The following is a 23,208-nucleotide window of genomic DNA, read 5'->3' on the forward strand; positions in this document are numbered from 1 at the left end:
ATTTGGTGTCCAGGTGGAATACGGTGCGTTGTAGTAAACGACGACCGGCTGTACTCCCGAAACATCATCGAGTAGATTACAAGACTTCAAGCTGTGAGCGTCCCGTCTGGCTTGTTGCAGAGATGTCAGAGCAGGAGGACAAGTGGGTACCGAAGCACCGTACTAGCAGCCGCCCGTGGTTGCTGGGACCACCCGGCGTGACGCCAGAGAAGCACTCCTGCCTACACGACGACTATCCTCCGCCCGTGACGATGCGACCGAGCGTCAAAGGTACACCAAAATAGTTCATCTTTCATGTGCTGTTCTCTCTCTCTGAGACAGAACGTACAGAGAAAGCACTTTTATTGAAGTTAGCACAGTATACAAGAAGTGAAACAAATGCAATAACGGTTATTCCAGACCGGGTCAAAGATAATCAGGAAGTTACTAATAGTAGTTCTTGTTACAATCAATCTTTGAATGTTCGATGTTCCAAGTGCTCTGGGTACTGCATGTGATATTGCTCCCTCTCAGGCTCCCCTGACTGGCACTCATCTCGAGCTTGCCATGTCTTTCTCTTCCTCCTGCACTGCACTCTTTAATGTCAATGTCTCCTCTTTCCTGGTCGAGGATCTCTCCTTAGTGGAGGAAGACGGCATCAGTGCCTCAGTCGACAAACATGGCCGCCTTTAGATCCGAGTCTGTCTGGTTGGGCATGACTCCAGTCAATCCCTGTCTCTCACGATGGCTGCTGACTCTGCTCTCTGGTGTGGCTTCAAGACTATGTCGTTTTGGACGTACACAGCTCTGTGCCTTTCCTCCCCCCTCCCTCCCCCTATTGCAGCCTGCAGCGCAGTGCACAGGAGGGTGGAAGAGGGGAGGAAACACAGAAGCTGGAGTGTGGCAAGTTTGATCGACCAGCCTGGAAGGGGATGCGGTTGGACTGTTTCTTGCAGGGAGAAAAGGCACAGAGCTGTGTACATCCGAAACGACATAGTCGAAGCCACGCCAGAGAGCACAGTGGGCAGCCAGTGCAAGAGACAGGGATCAACCAGGCATACTCAGATGGAAAGGCGGCCATGTTTGTTGATCGAGGCACTGATGCTGTCTTCCTCCATGAAGGAGAGATCCTTGACCAGGAAAGAGGAGACATTGACATTAAAGAGTGCAGCGCAGGAGGGCATGTCAAGCTCAAGATGAGTGCCAGCGAGAGCAGTGTCAGAGCGAGCAATATCACTTGCAGTTACCCAGAGCACTTGGAACAACTTGGACAACACTGGGGAAGTCAGTCAGCAGGGGGTCCCTGGTGGGGAAAGAGATAACTCATCACCTGGAGGAGTTTCTGATGTACCTGTGGGAGGGAGATCATCATCAAGCGTCCAAGCTGCCTCGAATCTGTTGATGGAGACAGTTTGTGACTTACCATGTAAGAAGATATCAAAGATGTGGGTGGAGTGATGGAGCACTTTGTGGGGGCCAGAATAAGGCTGTTGGAGAACAGCCCACACACTGTCATCATGGAGCATTTCGTAGTCACAATGCTGTAAGTTCTTCTGAGTAAAGATACATGGGGCACAGGGCTGGAGTGTGGATATGAGAAACATGAGTGCACAGACATGCCCGACCAAAGTTGAGAGCTCGGAAGGGAGACAAGGCTTGGAGTATTCAACAAATTCAGCAGACAAGATCAGAGGTTCACCGTAAAGTATGTCAGCTAATGAAGCCTGCAAGTCCTCCTTGAATGCTGTGTGAATTCTGAGTAGAACTGAAATAGAAATAGACTTACACATTAGCGCTGTTTTAAGGGCACAGTGCCAGCTTTCACGCAATACATTAATTTGGGGATGGTAAGCAGTTGTGCAAAATTTATTGGCACTGCACAAGTTGTGCAGTCTGCTGAAAAGGACAGTTTCTAACTATCGCCCCTAATCAGTAGTAACGTAAGAGGGGCAACCAAAGCAAGCAATCCAAGAGCTGATAAATGCACAAGCAACAGTGTTGGCAGTAATGTCCGGGATAGGCACAGCCTCGACCCACCTCCTGATGTGGTCAATGATAGACAGTATGTATATACGACCAACCCAGAGGAAGAGGACCGGTTGATGTTTTAAACACCTTATTGCTTCCCAGTGTTAATGATCAATTTGGGGATGACGACTGGATTTTTCAACACGATCGAGCACCTATTCATAATGCAAGGCCAGTGGCGGAGTGTTTACACGACAATAACATCTCGGTAATGGACTGTCCCGCACAGCGTCCTGACTTGAATCCTACAGAACACCTTTGGGATGTTTTGGAACGCCGACTTCGTGCCAGGCCTCACCGACCAACATCGATACTTCACCTCAGTGCAAAACTCCGTGAAGAATGTGCTGCCTTTCCCCAAGAAACCTTCCAGCACCTGATTAAACGTATGCCTGTGAGAGTGGAAGCTATCATCAAGGTTAAGGGTGGGAAAACACCATATTGAATTCCAGCATTGCCGATGGAGGGCGCTACGAGCTTGTAAGTCATTTTCAGCCAGGTGTCCAGATACCTTCGATCACATAGTGTATCTGAAACATCTTGTTGCTGGTGCGCCAGTTCATCCAACTCCAAAAGTGAACAGAGGGTGTGTAGACATGACATTTAGTCAGCACCCACGTTATGCGATCCTTTGACACAGCCGACATCAGTGGTGTACTGGCAAATAAGATCTGTGTAACGAAAACGCCGGGGCTGCAAGTCGCTAATAGCATTACAGATGGATCTGTGAGTGGTTTTTGATCTGTTTAGATAGTTACAGGATAGTCTTCTATGTTCTCACGAAAGTGGTGGACTGCCTCGTACATCCCAAACGGTTCCCTATCAAAGTGGACCACTTACATTGTGAGGTGGAGACTTTGTTGGAGAAGAAATGAAGCGGTTGCATCGAGTCACACACGTGCTGTTGAAGAATGGTGCCAATTGAAGATCTGCACACATTACTAGTGATAGAAATGCAAGCATCAGTGATGGGGTGAGCAAGCACGACAGTGATGTCCAACACGGTTTTAAGCAAGCTTAAAGGCACGCTGCATATCGTCAGATCATAGCACTTTTTAAAACTCTACGGCTTGTAGCAGCATTCAAATAAGCCGAAAGGCATGCTAATGGCTGTATTAGGTACATTGTCACTGTGCATAGAGATTTTGTGATAGGCTTTACGACAATCGGTAATTCTGAAAATCTATGCACTGTGCTGTTGCGGCACAAGACCCTGGATGTTTGGTATTGGATAATTGCCAAGGATCGACCGAGAATTGAGTTTGTGATAGTCCCCACAGAAGCAGAAAGAACTGTCTTTGTTAGGTACAAGTTATATAGAGGACGAACAGTTACTGTCCAAACGGCGCACAATTCCAGAATCTAAGAAGTCCTGGACAGCAGCTTTAGTGTGGTGTTGAGCTGGCGACCCTTACACCAGACAAGGAGGCCCTTAGTAGTAACTAGCCATCAGTAATAGTTCCTATAACTGAGGGGGACAGACGTGTAACAACACTGGACAGTGGAGCTGGAGCAATGAAACAATGATGAGAGTTTGATTGTCATGGTCCTGCAGAGTTTGCAGTGAAGGTGAAGGTGGAGACAGGTCAGGAACAGGAGAAGCATCAGCGACATCATGTGACCAATGTGGTGAGCTCAGTAACCGTGTGAAGAGCATGCATCAGGTTGGCTATCGCATTGGCGTTTATTTGAAGCAATTTGTAGTTGGAGTGAAAGCCGAAGATCTTGCGACATTGATTCATAAGCTGGGCCAGCGAGTTAACAAGATGATCTGTCAAATGTGAGCACTCACAGGTAGTGCGGATAAGCATGTCACACTGAGCAGGAAAGGAGCAGGGTGAGGGGGCGAAGGAACCGGTAATGACTGAGCACAATGCATGGTGAGACAGTGCTGCTGTCTGAAGGTCCACTGCGAGACCTAAATGTTTGAGAAAATAAATCCCAAGGATGGGGCTGTCGACGTCAGCAAGTCAGCAACCTTTAAGGTCAAAGGGAAGAGTAAGTCCAGTTCAAAGCTGGAGATGAATGTCAGCCATGCCGTGGACAGGTATGTAGGAGTTATTGGCTGCACTAAATGATGATGATGCAGGGAGAAGGCTCGAAGGAGCACATGGCAATGGAGGGCACTGGTATTAACCCTGGCTTCAGTGTGGAAGTTAGGTGTACTGCCGGTGTCAGAAACGTAGAGCATGCCAGTAGGCAGAGCCAGAGTGTTGGGCAACTGAGTACAAGAATGGGACCCTGTAGGATCGCCGTAAGTTGTGCTTTCTAGACGGCCTTGCAGGCTGAGTTTGGGTATGCACATGGAGGACGACAAGACCATGCAGATTCGCCGAAAGTTACATGGTGCCAACATAATGGATATGTGGGATGCGGCATCAGCTGGTGCACTCCTGTGTTGCAGGTTCTGCTGCATTGTTGCTCGGCCATGGAAGAAGAATGGGGATGGGTGCTGGTGGCGCAGGTAGTGCCTGAGATTGACCACCAGGTGGCATGGGAGGTAGCTGCTGGAAGCATGAGCTGCGTCTGCAACCTCTGCCTACCAGCCAGGACAGGAGGAGAGTCGCAAAAATGAATTAATGGGGGAGTTGCCAGAGGAAAGGAGCTGACGATGCCAAATAATACTGTAGGCCTGGTCAATGAGACGAAATGTCTCTTCTAAAGCAGCAGACTTCTGAGATAGGAGACGTAGTTGAAGATCAGATGGCAATTTAACTAGTCAAAGGGTCCATAGTAAACCGTCAGTTAGCTCTTCAGACGCGACTTCGGCGCAGAGATGACGTGGAGTCCGAGGTGGAGTCCGATTCTGCAGAGGAGGAGGGGGGGGGGGAGTACGTGGTGTATAATGTAGTAAACTGCTTCGGCAGGAGGGCGCAACAGGCGCTCGATAATGCGGTACTAAGATCTTGCATATTTATGTCGTCAGGGCGGATTCAGCGGCAGGTCGCTAATGAGGTGTGGCTCGTCATGTAAGTGGCTAACCAAGCATATGAAACATGTATCGTCATTCAGAATTCCATGGATGTTCAACAGATTATCAATCAAGGCGAACCCTCTTTTGAGGTTCTCTGTCAGTAGGCAAGGTAACCTCAGAAAACGTTCAACAGGCACCTTTCGCGGCATCGCAGGAGGCGAATGGCAGTGTGGTGACGGCGATGGCACCACAGTTCCAGGAAGTGATGCATCTCCTGGAGTCTGTATAGTGGGGGTAGGGATACACTGACCATATGAGGCACACAGTGTGGTTGGTGCAGATGAGACTGAATGGTGGGAATGTCACTATCAAAAAATACTCTCCGTGCACCCACAGAGGAGTCCAATTTACAAACCTGTTCCCAGTCCATTGTGCAGGCCTAAACACTGTCAAAGAGGTCGGGGGTCATCAACGTGGCAGTTCCTATTCCCACAGCAAAAGCGAGCGTACAGAGAAAGCCCTTTTATTGAGGTTAGCACAATACAATAAGAGGCATGTGGTGGTTGAAACCGGAGTGGGTCAAAGATAATCACGAAGTCCCTCACAGTAGTTTTTGTTACAATCGATGTTAGTGGTAGCCATAGACTTATAAGTATCTTTTATTGCTTAAGAATCTGTGTGTGAACTGCTCGATTTAAATGCATTGTACTTACATTTATTTATGTTTGGACCCTATTTCTGTACGGTTTCGTATTTAATGGAGAATTCCATGTTAGCGGGTTTTGACAGCATTGGTATTCAACTTAGTCACATCGTGGCATGGAATTAGTACTACATGGGCAAACAAAATTGACACTCGGCGCAGTGGATGATGGGAATGACTGTAAAGGCATTTCCTATTTACAGTCGCTCCCATCAGCCACCGCGCCGAGTGTCAACTTTGTTTGCGCGAACAATATGTAAATCTGTTTTGAGTACCATTGCTTCTTGCCACCAAGTGCCATGCATTTCACATTGAACTGCAGAGTGTGGATGTAGATGTAGATTAGTATGCTTTGTTGTCTTGGTGGCTAAAGCATTCTTCCTTGCAAATGCTAAAAATGTGACAATAGTTACGCAAATGTTTCCAAACGTTACAAGACGGTATTACAAATAGGACATTTTAGCAGAAGTCAGTGAAAATTTCGATGGCCACCATTAAATGCGAGAATGCGAAAAACAGGTGGGAACAAAAGTAACGTAGAATACGAGCAATATACTTACAGTGCATTTAAATTGAGCAGTTCACACACGGATTCGCAAGTTGTAGCAAATAGATATGGGTTCACAGAACGCCATGTGGTAAAGCCAGCTTATGTTTCATATGAAAAATAAAAAATATGGAATATTATTACAGATAAGAGTAAAAATTAAGCAGAACACAAAAAACATATTTAAATTGCATTTCAAACAGTGCAATACACACAAAAAAGTCGTAATCACTTGATAACAGCTACATGGTAGAAAGTGGAATACTGGGTTTTACAAACAAATATACTTTACCATCAGACTACTATTAGACTACCAGATCCAGCCATAAAGTATAAATGAAAAATATTATCGTGTGACATTCGTATTTCACAAAGCAAGAATGCGGATTATCGTGCCATGTTTTCCCGAATTCGAACGGCTCTTTCGTGCGAGATGCCTGCCGTCCCATGTGAATCATGTAGCTGATGAGGCTCTTGGGTGCTGTGAGATGTTGGCGTCCTGCACCTTCTGCTGCAGAGTTTTTATTTTCGAAATGCTGCACATAAGTATATTACAGACTGCTACTCTCGTACAATTAAATTCGTTTTGACACCTTTATTTGCGATGTTTTTGAGAGTTACACTCCACCTTGTCACTTCATATAAATGTGTTTAGCTGTCAATTGCTGATAGTACATCTCAGATATATATAAATTGGCGTGTTTTGACATGTTTGTGACCAGTCTTCGTTCTCTTTCCCTGCCTAGGCTGCACAGTCCTCCATGGGCACACCCACCCCCATCACAATCATATGCACCTCCCCTTCCCCTGCCCCCACCATTACCTCTTGGAGTGCCTGCACCAGGCTTTCCCCATCTGCTCCCCTTCCATCTCCTTCCCTCCCCTTGTATTCTCACCTGTATAATGCCCTTGCTCTTACTCCTTCCCTGCTCCCATTCATGCTCCTGTCCCCACTCCCGCCACTACTGCCTGTCGGATGACTTTCCTCCATTCCCCACTCACCCTGCTATGACCGCCCCTGCTTCCACTCAGCCTGATGTGTCTATAACAACTCCGGCCCTACCATCCTTCTGCATATGCTCGCAGAGTCTGTCTGCTCCATAGATAACCTCCTCACTCAGGGAGCCCTGAGTTTCAACTGTCGCCACCCCGTTGACCCCTCCTGTTCCCCTCCTCAGTCCTTCCGCTGCCAATGCTGTCTCCTCTACAATGACCACCTCACCCAAAACTGCAAAACCCCCTCCCCCCACCTGTCCCCCACTGTAAAGCCTCCCACAGTGTCCTAGCCTCGTCTCTCCTTCCCGCAACACCTGCAACGAACCCCACCCACTTACTCCTCCAAAAACAAGGCCAAACCACTCCCACCACCCCCCTCCCCCCAAGCTAACCATTCCCATTCATCCCATCGATCAGCCCATCCACCCCAACAATTCCCTCCACCCCCTACAGCCGAAGACATCATCTGTTTCCTGGCCATCATCCTCCAGTATGTCTACCCCTTCCAATGCCCACACACCCTCCAGCAGATCTCCCTTGCTGCCTGCTTCATCTTCCCTTTGAATACCTATGTCTCATACTCCCACAACCAGGCCCACTTCACCATCACCTGCCTATACACCCTCGTCTAAGCCCCTCTCCTCCTCCCTCCACTCCCTTCCCCCTCCCTCCCCTGACATGCTGACAGTATCATTTTCTGTACCTAAACATTCGCTCACATCCACTCTCTCCCTGCCAACAAATACCTCTTCATGCACACCCTGTCCCACCTCCAGGTCGACTCCTTCTTTCTTAATGAAACTTTCCTCCAACCTCACCATGTTGTCTGCACCTCTCCCTACCTCCTTCACTACACCGACAATCCCCTTCCTGTAGCACGAGGTGGGGTCACTATTGGCCACCTCAAGCATACCCCTGTCCTGTCATGTCCCCTGCTCAATGATCCAACTGAACACCTCATCCACAGCATCTTCTTTCCCTCCCTCATTGTCACCTATGCCAATATCTATGACCATCCTGGAGCTTTTCTCCCCTACGAATTCATCTCTCATGTTGACCATACTTTCTCCACCTTTGTGATTGCCGCACATCCGTGACACTGCCAACCTTCGGCGGCATCAGTTCCTCGCTACCCTCCATTGTGACCTTGTTTCCCTCCCACAGCACACCTGTCCTGAAAGTAACTCCACCCCATATGGCGTCCTCGCTTTCCCCAACTTCCTTGGTCATATCTCCAGGGACTTCCTCGAACCAGTTGGTAGCGACCACCTCCCAGTCCTTATCACCATCTCCTCAGACCATCGTCCACATCCTGCCCCATGCCCTGCTGCCCCTCCAAAGTATGTCCATGGATACTGCTGAGCCGACTGGGATGCCAACCGGGAATCCATTACCTCACAGGTCGAAAGCCACCCACTTACCTTTCATCATCCCGCTGACATCACCCATGCCTCATCCTTCCTCCAGAAGACCATCACTGGCACTATGGAGGCCCGCATTCCTACCAAACTTATCCACCCTCCCCGCCCTATTCTTCCTCCACACTCCATCCTTCTTCTCCGCGAATCCCACAGGCTCTGCCTTGTCGTTAGTTACGTGATCTGCTCATTTAATCTTCAGAATTCTTCTGTAGCACCACACTTAGTGTATACACTGTTTATCATCCATGTCCCACTTCCATACATGGCTACTCCCCACACAACGGTGGTCTAGCGGTTCTGGCGCTGCAGTCCGGAACCGCGGGACTGCTACGGTCGCAGGTTCGAATCCTGCCTCGGGCATGGGTGTGTGTGATGTCCTTAGGTTAGTTAGGTTTAAGTAGTTCTAAGTTCTAGGGGACTTATGACTTAAGATGTTGAGTCCCATAGTGCTCAGAGCCATTTGAACCCCACACAAATACTTTCAGAAAAGGGTTGCAGAGATTTCAATCTACATATTTGTGCAATTTAAAGCTACATTCGATGTTCAAAAATTTCTCTTCTTCAGAAACGCGTTTTTTGCCATTGTCAGTCTACATTTTATATCCTCTCTACTTCGGCTGACATTAGTTATTTTGCTGCCCAGTCTGATTGCCTGCCGGCCGCGGTGGCCATGCGGTTCTAGGCGCTGTAGTCCGGAACCGCGCGACTGCTACGGTCGCAGGTTCGAATCCTGCCTCGGGCGTGGATGTGTGTGATGTTCTTAGGTTAGTTAGGTTTAAGTAGTTCTAAGTTCTAAGGGACTGATGACCTCAGATGTTAAGTCCCATAGTGCTCAGAGCCATTTTTGAACCATCTGATTGCCTAGTACCTGCCCTACAGCGCACCTAAGCACCCAGTGTGCTCTTTTAAGGTAGTGACTAATGTTTTGTGCAGTGAGCTTTTAAAGCAATACAGAAGTATTCAGAATGAGATTTTCACTCTGCAGCGGAGCGTGCGCTGATATGAAACTTGGCAGATTAAAACTGTGTGCCGGGCCGAGACTCGAACTTCTGTTAAGTTTGGAATGTAGGAAACGAGGTACTGGCAGAAGTAAATCTGTGAGGACGGGACGTGAGTCGTGCTTGGGTAGCTCAGTTGGTAGAGCATTTAACCGCGAAAGGCAAAGGTACCGAGTTCGAGTCTCGGTCCGGCACACAGTTTTAATCTGCCAGGAAGTTTCAATACAGAAGTATTACATAATGAATGAAAGTGTGTGAATTCCTTAGGGACCAAACTGCTGAGGTCATCTGTCCCTAGACTTACACACTACTTAAACTAACTTAAGCTAAGAACAACACACACACCGATGCTCGAGGGAGGACTCGAACCTCCGGTGGGAGGGGCCGCGCAATGCGTGACATGGCGCCTAAGACCGCGCGGCCACTCCGCGCGGCAATCCCCATAACGATCAGTATGAGTAGATTAGTTCCAGTCATAATTAGTTGTTAGTATACTTTACAGAAGTAACGTGCACTGCTTTCGTCTGCCTGCTGAAGTACACACATCACCAAACGTTTTGCATCACACTTTTATTTCGAAATTCATGGCACAGAAAACTAAAATTGGCTCTGCAACATGCATTATATTTATTTTCAATGTGTCCATATCACGCAGATGGTGGAATGTACCGTTACTTTGATACAGGCTTCAATTCGCCATGGTATATCATCGATGAAGGCAGCCCTGGTCCAAGTTATCCCATTCTTCAGTAGCCACTCTGCTTAAATCACGCTGAGTACTTGGTTGTTATCGACGTCCTAAAACTGCTCGTTTCAAGCGGTCCCACACATGTTGTACTGAATTCATGTATGGACAACAGGCAGGCCACTCCATTCTGGTGACACCAGTGCGCTAAAGGAACGTGTTCTCGAGGACAACAAGATGAGCATGCGACTTATCATCCATCAAGATGGAATTGTCACGAAAATGTTGATGCAGTCCCACTGTCGGTTGAATAATGTCATCCCTGTTCTGTAGAGCAGTGAGCTCCCGCTCAGCAGCTGCGAGAGGTCTACAATGGCCACATGCAGTGCCGACCCAGAACATCACTCGACCACCACCACCTTGTTGCACAAGGTGAGCACACGGCACAAGGTGAGCACACTGCTGGAGTATTCGAATTACTAAGTTATCTCCAAACACATTACTTGCATTAATGAGGGTACAAACAGACCGAGTTTCTTCTGTGAACAACACCCGAAGCCAATCCTGGGGAATCCATTCTGCGTGACTGCATGACTTCTTGTCCATCTGTAACGCAATCCATGGCATTGTGGCTCTCGACACGGTCGTCGGGAATCGTGATTAGTATCATGCAGTCCCTCTCACCCGTGAACCATGGACCTTGCCGTTGGTGGGGAGGCTTGCGTGCCTCAGCGATACAGTTAGCCGTACCGTAGGTGCCGGCCGGAGTGGCCAAGCGGTTAAAGGCGCTACAGTCTGGAACCGCACGACCGCTACGGTCGCAGGTTCGAATCCTGCCTTGGGCATGGATGTGTGTGATGTCCTTAGGTTAGTTAGGTTTAAGTAGTTCTAAGTTCTAGGGGACTTACGACCACAGCAGTTGAGTCCCATAGTGCTCAGAGCCATTTGAACCATTATCGTACCGTAGGTGCAACCATAAGGGAGGGGTACCTGTTGAGAGGCCAGACAAACGCGTGGTTCCTGAAGAGGGGCAGCAGCCTTTTCAGTAGTTGTAGGGGCAACAGTCTGGATGATTCACTGATCTGGCCTTGTAACACTAACCAAAACGGCCTTGCTGTGCTGGTACTGCGAACGGCTGAAAGCAAGGGGAAACTACGGCCGTAATTTATCCCGAGGGCATGCAGCTTTACTGTATGGTTAAATGATGATGGCGTCCTCTTGGGTAAAATATTCCGGAGGTAAAATAGTCCCCCATTCAGATCTCCGGGCGGGGACTACACAAGAGGACGTCGTCATCAGGAGAAACAAAACTGGCGTTCTACGGATCAGAGCGTGGAATGTCAGATCCCTTAATCGGGCAGGTAGGTTAGAAAATTTAAAAAGGGAAATGGATAGGTTAAAGTTAGATATAGTTGGAATTAGTGAAGTTCGGTGGCAGGAGGAACAAGACTTTTGGTCAGGCGAATACAGGATAATAAATACAAAATCACATAGGGGTAATGCAGGAGTAGGTTTAATAATGAATAAAAAATAGGAGTGCGGGTAAGCTACTACAAACAGCATAGTGAACGCATTATTGTGGCCAAGATAGACACGAAGCCCACGCCTACTACAGTAGTACAAGTTTATATGCCAACTAGCTCTGCAGATGACGAAGAAATTGAAAAAATGTATGATGAAATCAAAGAAATTATTCAGATAGTGAAGGGAGACGAAAATTTAATAGTCATGGGTGACTGGAATTCGGTAGTAGGAAAAGGGAGAGAAGGAAACATAGTAGGTGAATATGGACTGGGGCTAAGAAATGAAAGAGGAAGCCGCCTGGTAGAATTTTGCACAGAGCACAACTTAATCATAGCTAACACTTGGTTCAAGAATCATAAAAGAAGGCTGTATACATGGAAAAAGCCTGGAGATACTGACAGGTTTCAGATAGATTATATAATGGTAAGCCAGAGATTTAGGAACCAGGTTTTAAATTGTAGGACATTTCCAGGGGCAGATGTGGACTCTGACCACAATCTATTGGTTATGAACTGTAGACTAAAACTGAAGAAACTGCAAAAACGTAGGAATTTAAGGAGATGGGACGTGGATAAACTGACTAAACCAGAGGTTGTACAGAGTCCCAGGGAGAGCATAAGGGAACAATTGACGAGAATGGGGGAAATAAATACAGTAGAAGAAGAACGGGTTGCTTTGAGAGACGAAATTGTGAAGGTAGCAGAGGATCAAGTTGGTAAAAAGACGAGGACTAGTAGAAATCCTTGGGTAACAGAAGAAATATTGAATTTAATTTATGAAAGGAGAAAATATAAAAATACAGTAAATGAAGCAGGCAAAAAGGAATACAAAAGTCTCAAAAATGAGATCGACAGGAAGTGCAAAATGGCTAAGCAGGGATGGCTAGAGGACAAATGTAAGGATGTAGAGGCTTATCTCACTAGGGGTAAGATAGATACTGCCTACAGGAAAATTAAAGAGACCTTTGGAGGAAAGAGAACCACTTGTATGAATATCAAGAGCTCAGATGGAAACCCAGTTCTAAGCAAAGAAGGGAAAGCAGAAAGGTGGAAGGAGTATATATAGGGTCTATATAAGGGCGATGTATTTGAGGACAATATCATGGAAATAGGAGAGGATGTAAATGAAGATGAAATGGGAGATATTATACTGCGTGAAGAGTTTGACAGAGCACTGAAAGACCTAAGTCGAAACAAAGCTCCGGGAGTAGACAACATTCCATTAGAACTACTGACAGCCTTGGGAGAGCCAGTCCTGACAAAACTCTACCATCTGGTGAGCAAGATGAATGAGATAGGCGAAATTCCCTCAGACTTCAAGAAGAATATAATAATTCCAATCCCAAAGAAAGCAGGTGTTGACAGATGTGAAAATTACCGAAAAATCACTTTAGTAGTAAAGGAGTTTTGCTATTTGGGGAGCAAAATAACTGATGACTGTCGAAGTAGAGAGGATATAAAATGTAGACTGGCAATGGCAAGGAAAGCGTTTCCGAACAAGAGAATTTTGTTAACATTGAGTATTGATTTAAATGTCAGGAAGTCGTTTCTGAAAGTATTTGTATTGAGTGTAGCCATGTATGGATGTGAAACATGGACGATAAATAGTTTGGACAAGAAGAGAATAGAAGCTTTCGAAATGTGGTGCTACAGAAGAATGCTGAAGGTTAGATGGGTAGATCACATAACTAATGAGGAGGTACTGAATAGGATTGGGGAAAAGAGAAGTTTGTGGCACAACTTGACTAGAAGAAGAGATCGGTTGGTAGGACATGTTCTGAGGCATCAAGGGATCACCCATTTAGTATTGGAGGGCAGCGTGGAGGGTAAAAATCGTAGAGGGAGACCAAGAGATGAATACACTAAGCAGATTCAGAAGGATGTAGGTTGCAGTAGGTACTGGGAGATGAAGCAGCTTGCACAGGATAGAGTAGCATGGAGAGCTGCATCAAACCAGTCTCAGGACTGAAGACCACAACAAGAACAACAACATCATGCAGTTGTCCCCTAACAGCTTTTGATGCGATACGTGACATCCTGGAACCTCTTCGAATGCCAAATTCCTTTGTGAAGCTCTCGGCCCACGATTTCTTTGGCTCAATAGTCGTAGATATCAGTCACACTATACACCCGTCGAACGTGGACGGCCTGTGTGTTATAAGATCTCAACAGAACCTGTCAATTATAACTAATTCTATGTCCGCACCATATCACTTTGACTCCAGTGCACACATCGAGCAACTTCCCTGGTTGACAAGACTTCTGCATATGGCGTAATGATGTGGGCCCGATAACTGGTGATATGATGGTCGTTCACTGCATTATTTCATAGATGTCTTTACTGGTCTTTTACTTTCAGGCGAAATGCCGCAGTCGATTCAAGTGTGACTTTATACTGGAAGCGATCTTGGTGACTGTGTATTTTTACAAATAAGATCAAGGGTGATCTTCCGATCGGTACAGGAACAGTTACAACAGCAACACACCGGCACGATATATCGGGGTGAGGCCACACTTTTTTTATGTATGTGTAATATGGCTCATTCCGTATCTCTGAAGGTTCTCCATCATTATCGCCTTGACGGTGATTGACGTTCACTCTACTGTTCCATAGACGTCTCCAATGCATCTCCACTGGTGATACATGTTCGACTAAAATGCTGCAGTTCATTCGAGTGCGGCTTTCTACCCATAGGAATTGCTCATGGTAAATGTGTGTATCCTTACAGACAACGTCAAGGATGGTTCTCCGATCGGTACAGGAACAGTCACAACAGCAACACACCTGCACAACATATCGGGGTATGCAACATTTTTTTGGTATTTGTATAACTTGACTCATCCCTCATCCCTGAAGGTTCTCCGTCATTGTTGCCTTGACGGTGATGGTTGTTCACACTGCTATTCCGCAGACATCTCGAAAGCGTCTTTACTGGTGCTTTATTTTCATCTGAAATGCTGCAATCCATTTGAGTGCGGCATTCTACTCGTAGGAATCGCTCATGGTAACTGTGTGTATTTTTACGAACAACGTCAAGAGTGATCTACGGATTGGTACAGCAACACACCTCCACGACATATCAGGATGATGCGACACTTTTATTTATGTGTGTATAACTTGATTCATCCCACATCCCTGAATGTTCTCCTTAATTATTGCTTTGACGGTACGTAGGAGGGTGAATGAATGGTTGGATGGATGGATGGATGGGCCCCTTTAGACAGTCAGTTTGAAGCGCAGCCTTGAGACGCTAGACCAGCATAATGTTTGGCTGGCAGGGCGACAGGCGCAGCTGCTGGAGGCGTTCCTGTGGCAGCAGGCGCTGGAGGAGGCAGCTGCCCGGATGACGCGGCCGCAGCCAGTGCAGGAATACTCCACCGAGTACCGGCGCCACTTCTACAAGGACGTGCCGCCGTCGCCGCTGCCGCGGGCGGTCTGTACAGCACAGCATCCAACCGCTACCTTCTTAACACCTCTTACCACTGGCCTCACATTTATTTCACGTATGGGATCGGTCCAAACACATTCAGTATTGCCAACATGCACTACCTGATCAAAAATATCCAGATACCTATATGTACCGCAGAAGCGACCACAAGATGTAACGAGAGCCAGACCAGCCAGTATAAAACGAAGCGGAGAGTCTGCATTCTCAGAAGAGAACCAGCAACACCAAAACGGCTCGGTCAACAGAGCTCAGTAACTTAGAACGTGTTCGTCACCTGAGTAACAATCGAGGGCGTTCCAGCCCTCCTACAGCTGCCAAAGTCGTGTTGATGACGTGATTGTAAAGTGGAAACGGTGGGAACAACCACAGCTAATACACAGTGTGTATCAAAAAGAATCATCCATTTTTTTAAAAAAAAAAAGTCATAACTATTATTGCGCGTGAACGAAGTATTGTTGGGAAGAACAAACTCTCGAGTTTTACATGGTTCCCGCAAGGCAGCAGCAGTGTGCGTCCACTCCAGTTCCAGTAAAAATGGTGTCGATACGATAGAAAGCGTTTTGTGCAAATGCTTTGAGCACAATGGGACTTAACATCTGAGGTCATCAGCCCCCTAGACGTAGAACTACTTAAACCTAACTAACCTAAGGACATCACACACATCCATGCCCGAGGCAGGATTCGAACATGCGACCGTAGCACCAGCGCGGTTCCGGACTCAAGAGTCTAGAACCCCTCGGCCACAAGGGGCTGCTAAAGCGTTTTGTGTCATACATTTTGCGCAGTGCGGGTCAGTTATAACTGTTCAGCGTGACTTCGTACTATGTATGGAGTGGATCCTACGGCAACACAGAGCATTAAACGATGGCATGAACAATTCCGAGAAACAGGTTGTTTGTGTAAAGGCAAATCGCCGGTCCGACCCTGAGTGTCTGACACAGACGTCGAACGCATCCGCCATCGTTTCACAAGGAGTCCGCAGAAATCCGTTTACCGTGCAGCTCGACAGCTCAACATGCCCCCGACTTCCGTCTGGCGTGTGTTGCGTTGACATTTACACACGAATCTATACAAAATTCAGCTGCTGCAAGCTCTTCGTGAAGGTGACAAACAACAACGTGTGGAGTTCTGTAATTTCGTTCTTGGCAAGATGCAGGATGGCAGTTTTCTTCCATGCCTAGAGTTTAGTGACGAGGCAACATTCCACTTAAATCGAAAGGTGAACCGTCATAATGTGGTAATAAGGGGTATGAAACAACCACAAGAAATTGTACAACATTAGAGAGATATGAAACTTCCCGGCAGATTAAAACTGTGTGCCGGACCGAGACTCGAACTCGGGACCTTTGCCTTTCGCGGGCAAGTGCTCTACCAACTGAGCTACCCGAGCACGACTCACGCCCCGTCCTCACAGCTTTACTTCTGCCAGTACCTCGTCTCCTACCTTCCAACTTTACAGGAGCTCTCCTGCGAACCTTGCAGAACTAGCACTCCTGAAAGAAAGGATATTGCGCAGACATGGCTTAGCCACAGTCTGGGGGATGTTTCCAGAATGAGATTTTCACTCTGCAGCGGAGCGTGCGCTGATATGAAACTTCCTGGCAGATTAAAACTGTGTGCCGAGGCTCGAACTCGGGACCTTTGCCTTTCGCGGGCAAGTGCTCGACCAACTGAGCTACCCGAGCACGACTCACGCCCCGTCCTCACAGCTTTACTTCTGCCAGTACCTCGTCTCCTACCTTCCAAACTTTACAGGACCTCTCCTGCGAACCATGCAGAACTAGCACTCCTGAAAGAAAGGATATTGCGGAGACATGACTTAGCCACAGCCTGGGGGATGTTTCCAGAATGAGATTTTCACTCTGCAGCGGAGTGTGCGCTGAAGTTTCATATCAGCGCACACTCTTGCCCGCGAAAGGCAAAGGTCCCGAGTTCGAGCCTCGGCACACTGTTTTAATCTGCCAGGAAGTTTCATATCAGCGCACGCTCCGCTGCAGAGTGAAAATCTCATTCTGGAAACATCCCCCAGACTGTGGCTAAGCCATGTCTGCGCAATATCCTTTCTTTCAGGAGTGCTAGTTCTGCAAGGTTCGCAGGAGAGCTCCTGTAAAGTTGGAAGGTAGGAGACGAGGTACTGGCAGAAGTAAAGCTGTGAGGACGGGGCGTGAGTCGTGCTCGGGTAGCTCTGTTGGTAGAGCACTTGCCCGCGAAAGGCAAAGGTCCCGAGTTCGTGTCTCGGTCCGGCACACAGTTTTAATCTGCCAGGAAGTTTCATATCAGCTCACAGTCCGCTGCAGAGTGAATATATCATTCTGGAATTAGAGAGATACTCCAAAATTTAATGTGTTTTGCCCAGTTTCACGGGAAAATATGTATGTCCATTATTCTTTGCCAAGAATGCTGTTACAGGAAGCACATATCTCGATAAGCTCGAGAACATTTTTTCTCAGAGTTGGAGACTGATTAGAAACGACTTCATTTACCAACAGAATGGAGCACCGCCACACGGGCATCTGGAAGTGCGGGAAATTTTAAATCAGAGGATTACTAAACGATGGATCGGTCGCACTGGAACAAATGATTCAGCCTTACATTACTGGCCTGCACGGTCATCGGACCTGATTGTTTGGGATCATTTCTTGTGGGGTTTTATATAAGACTCTGTTTATGTGCCTCCATTACCAACGACAATAAATGAACTGAGACATCGCATAGCAGCAGCTGTGGAAGCTGTAACTCAATACGTGCTCGCTGAAGTGTGAAAAAATTTGAATACCGCATTGACAAATGCCGTGCATCTCAAGAGAGGCATAATGAAAACCATGAAAAGTTATAAAAAAGGTTTTGAATTTCCTATTCATCAAAAAACAAAATTCATTGTATCTGTTTATTAGTTTCAGAAATATAGACGTGCCAAATCGGATGGTTCTTTTTGTTATACCCTGTGTATGTGGTGTCTGTTCTTTAGAACATATCTGAAAGAACAGACACCATTTTGATCCAGCAGCCACTACGAATTAAGACGCAAAGAAATTACAGACATTGGCTGCATATGGGCGTTAATTTAAATCAATGCAGCAAGTTGAAAATTTGTGCCGGACCAGGATTCGAACCCAGGTCTCCTGCTTACTAGCAGATGTGCTAATCACTGCACCATCCGGACACAGCAGTCATCGTAACTGCACGGACTACCCTAGCACACTTCCTGTCGAACCCAAATTCTCAATTTATCCTCACACTGCTAATGTAACGCCCCTTGCCCGTTATCGCCATTACTCGCGGCATTTCGTCGACTCCCATAACAGTTCGAGCCCGGTGTGCATCTGCACTGAAGAGAGTCCATGCAGTTGTGATAGCCACTGTGCCCAGGTGGCGCATGGTCAGCGCTTCTGCTAGTAAGCAGGGGACCTGAGTTCCAATCCGAGTTCAGCACAAATTTTCAACTTCCTCCATTGATTTAAATCAATGCCCACTCACGACCAATGTCTGTAATTCCTTTGTGCCTTAACTGCAGCTAAATTGAGACCAGGTAGACCTCATGTACTGATGGACAAGGACCGCCGAGCATTGTGCAGGGTGGTTGTAAAAAATAGCATGAAATAAGCAGAAGTAATCACTTGTGAATTTTAAAGTGCATCCGCAGTCCAACTACAGCAATAACTCGTAGTAGCACATATGTAGGGTGTGTGTGGGGGGAGGGTGGATGATACCATAATTGGTGGGGAACCAGTGGAAACGCTGTGGACAATTTACCAATATAATTTTATTATACCTTCAGTTCTACATGAGGCAGGCCCGCCTCTCCTCTTGAGCTCTGGACGGTGCAGCTGGCATCGGCTGCTAGGACGGACTCCGTCCCGGTAGCGAAGCCAAGGCGTGTTACGACGGTGGCACTTCCTGGCGGAGTGACAGGCCAGGCGGTGGCCCCTTTGCTCTTCGCTTCGCGATGGCGGAGGCGGAGGTCTCGCCCCTCGCCCCTCGCCCCTCGGACAGACAACGAACGGCGGCTGGCGTGGTGACGCCGAGTCCCGCCCTGGCCTCAGCAGAAGACCGAAGGACCCAATAGGCGGCATAGTAGCCTCGTCTTGAACCGAAGGCTGCTGCTGGCGCTGCCCAGTCGTCTTGCCGTCCGGAGGCGTTCTGGCGTCGTGGTGCGGCTGCTCATAATGACGAAATCCCCGAATCGAAAGATGTCCTGTCACCAAATTTACCCTCACTTATATTCAATTACTATCCTTTTGTTTCTCTAAAACCTGGTGTCTAGTCACGTCGCCCATAACAGAGAGATTCTCTCGAGTGTGGTGGCAACGACCCATTACTACAGCATTCATTGCTGTGAGCGGCAGTTTACCGCTGCTCTCAGCTATCCTCGCTTCGCAACTCCCCTGTGCATTTGTTATTGTGAATTTCGCCAGAGCATGACTGACGGCCAATGCTGTTATCACAATACTCCGTGGCGGCCTCAATGCTACTTTCACTCACTCACAGTAAAGATCGACTACTTTTGCCTAAAATACTAGGTAGTACCACTAACCCCCCCCCCCACCCTCAGTTATCCAGTTGTTGTTGTTGTTGTTGTTGTTGTGGTCTTCAGTCCTGAGACTAGTTTGATGCTACTCTATCCTGTGCAAGCGTCTTCATCTACCAATACCTACTGCAACCTACATCCTTCTGAATCTGCTTAGTGTATTAATCTCTTGGTCTCCCTCTACGATTTTTACCCTCCACGCTGCCCTCCAATACTAAATTGGTAATCCCTTGATGCCTCAGAACATGACCTACCAACCGATCCCTTCTTCTCTCCAGTCCTGTTCAATACCTTGTCATTAGTTATGTGATCTATCCATCTAATCTTCAGCATTCTTCTGTAGCACCACATTTCGAAAGCTTCTATTCTCTTCTTATCCAAACTATTTATCGTCCACTTTTACTTCCACACATGGCTACACTCCATACAAATACTTTCAGAAACTACTTCCTGACACTTAAATCTATACTCGATGTTAACAAATTTCTCCTCTTCAGAAACGCTTTCCTTGCTATTGCCAGCCTACATTTTATATCCTCTCTACTTCGACCATCAACAGTTGTTTTGCTCCCCAAATGGCAAAACTCCTTTACTACTTTAAGTGTCTCATTTCCTAACCTAATTCCCTCAGCATCACCCGACTTAATTCGACTACATTCCATTATCCTCGTTTTGCTTTTGTTATGTTCATCTTATACCCTCCTTTCAAGACACTGTCCATTCCGTTCAACTGCTCTTCCAAGTCCTTTGCTGTCTCTGACAGAATTACAATGTCATCGACGAACCTCAAAGTTTTTATTTCTTCTCCATTGATTTTAATACCTACTCGGAATTTTTCTTTCCTTTCCTTCACTGCTTGTTCAGTATACAGATTGAATAACATCGGGGAAACGCTACAACCCTGTCTTACTCCCTTCCAAACCACTGCTTCCCTTTCATGCCCCTCGACTCTTATAACCGCCATCTGGTTTCTGTACAAATTGTAAATAGCCTTTCGCTGCCTGCATTTTACCCCTGCCACCTTCAGAATTTGAAAGAGAATATTCCAGTCAATATTGTCAAAAGCTTTCTCTAAGTCTACAAATGCTAGAAACGTAGGTTTGTCTTTCCTTAATCTATCTTCTAAGATAAGTCGTAGGGTCAGTATTGCCTCAATAGTTCTACGGAATCCAAACTGATCTTCCACGAGGTCGGCTTCCACCAGTTTTTCCATTCGCCTGTAAAGAATTCGCGTTAGTATTTTGCAACCGTGACTTACTAAACTAATAGTTCGGTAATTTTCACATCAGTCAACACCTGCTTTCTTTGGGATTGGAATTATTATATTCTTCTTGAAGTCTGAGGGAATTTCGCCTGTCTCATACATCTTGCTCACCAGATGGTAGAGTTTTGTCAGGACTGGCTCTCCCAAGGCTGTTAGTAGTTCTAATGGAATATTGTCTACTCCCGGGGCCTTGTTTCGACTTAGATCTTTCAGTGCTCTGTCATACTCTTCACGCAGTATCATATCTCCCATTTGATCTTCATCTACATCCCCTTCCATTTCCATAATATTGTCCTCAAGTACATCGCCCTTGTATAGACCCTCTATATACTCCTTCCACCTTTCTGCTTTCCCTTCTTTGCTTAGAACTGGGTTTCCATCTGAGCTCCTGATATTCATACAAGTGGTTCTCTTTTCTCCAAAGGTCTCTTTAATTTTCCTGTAGGCAGTATCTATCTTACTCCTAGTGATATAAGCCGCTACATCCTTACATTTGTCCTCTAGCCATCACTGCTTAGCCATTTTGCACTTCCTACCGATATCATTTTTGAGACGTTTGTATTCTTTTTTGTCTGCTTCATTTACTTGTCCAGTATTGCCTGAAAAAAGTTGCACAAAAATTCCGTCAGAGTTGAATAAAACTTCAAAGTGGTGCAAAGACTGGCCACTTGTTTTAGATGTTTAGAAATGTGAAAATTTTGCAGTTCAAAAACCCAAACCAGTGAGTCACAGCTAGAATAGGCAACTCATACATATACCTGGGTGTAAAAATTTGTAAGCGTATGAAATAGAGCAATTACGTAATCTCACTCGTAGGTAACGCATGTGGCTTACTTGCAGTTCATTGGTAGCACAGTAGGGAAATGCAAATCGTCCACGAAGGTGATTTGCATACAAAGCACTCGTGCGACCCATCCTAGAATATTGCCAAGTCTATGGGACCCGTAATGAATAGGACTAACAATGGATAGTGAACGTACACAAAGAAACGCAATACGAATGGTCAAGCATTTGTTTGACCTATGGGAGAATATCACCAAGACGCTGAAAGAATTAAACTGGCAGACTCTTTGAAATAGATACGAACTATCCTGTGAAAGCGAACTTAGAGGGTTTCTAGAATCGACTTCAAGTGATAAATCCAGGAATACCCCTTCTGTCCAAAAGGTTTCGAGACTAGATTAATAAAAAAAATGGAGAAACGTAAAAAAAGATGGTTTTAATGCTTCAGGTGTTCTACATAGACTGCCCCCCCCCCCCTCCACTTGAGTACAACTGCACAGAACGTTCGTACATTCACTTGAAAGTGTCAGGAAAGTCCTTTTGTTCAACCAGCACGTCATATTGGCTTCAATGTCAGTTATTTCGCCAAGCGTTGACCTGCACTTTGTCGTTTTATCATAGGTTCTACATCTGCCTACATCTACATACACACTCCGCAAGTTTCTGTAGGGTCCCTGTCGGCGGGTACAATGTACCACTGCTAGTCATTTCCTTCCTCGTTCCACTTGCAAATAGAACGAGGTAAAAATGACTATCTGTATCTCTCCTTACGAGCCTAATTTCTCTAATCTTATCTTTGGCGGCAGTACAATCGTTCTGCAGTCAGCTTCAAATGCCGGTTCTCTAAATTTTCTGAATGGTGTTCCTCCAGCGATTCCCATTCGATCCCGAAACATCTCCGTAGTACAGTACAACCTCGTTAACACGAATCCGAAAGGACCAAAAAATCAAGAGTGCGTATTAGGTGAAAAACACAGATTTTAATACTATCATATAAAGTAGAGCAGTGATACGTAAAACATTGCAGTATCAATCACTTTACATTACTGTAGACTTATAACACTATAAAGCAAGGGATATGTATTTTCTGATTTGAAGAGGGCTTTTTTCTGCGCGTGCTCTCGCGAGAGTTTTCTGAACCTTGGAGCCAACTGCAGAATGGCACCATCTGTCCCCATAAGCGCTGTGTGAAAGGCTCGGCCGCCGGTTGCTACTCGCTTCTAAAGGTGGAGATGGAGCCACAGCTGGTCTGATTCAGAGCTTTACGTTCCTTCCGCCATCATCATCAGTGTTCTGCCAAAAGCCAGGTTTTCACTTGGTAGTTCTCTAGGCTGTCCGGTCTTCTGCCATCCTCTTCAGGTCTGATAATTTCCTCTTCCCTTTATGTCGT

The 23,208-nt window shown here is 46.5% G+C and overlaps 1 protein-coding gene and 1 non-coding gene across 2 annotated transcripts in view; one reads left to right on the forward strand and one right to left on the reverse strand.

Moving 5' to 3' along the window:
- The window catches only part of LOC126095294 (uncharacterized), a 41,913-nt gene that overhangs the window by 7,606 nt on the left and 11,099 nt on the right, over window positions 1-23,208 (forward strand). The window contains exons 2-3 of the mRNA XM_049910077.1: window positions 121-270; window positions 15,074-15,228. Of these exons, the coding sequence (XP_049766034.1) occupies window positions 123-270; window positions 15,074-15,228 (303 nt within the window). The 5' untranslated portion in view covers window positions 121-122. The remainder of the gene's footprint in view (window positions 1-120; window positions 271-15,073; window positions 15,229-23,208) is intronic.
- Trnas-cga (transfer RNA serine (anticodon CGA)) lies at window positions 16,560-16,634 on the reverse strand. Its single transcript has one exon. It is a non-coding gene; the product is annotated as a tRNA-Ser (tRNA).

This window comes from Schistocerca cancellata, chromosome 8 (assembly GCF_023864275.1).
Source record: "Schistocerca cancellata isolate TAMUIC-IGC-003103 chromosome 8, iqSchCanc2.1, whole genome shotgun sequence".
Lineage (NCBI taxonomy): Eukaryota > Metazoa > Arthropoda > Insecta > Orthoptera > Acrididae > Schistocerca > Schistocerca cancellata.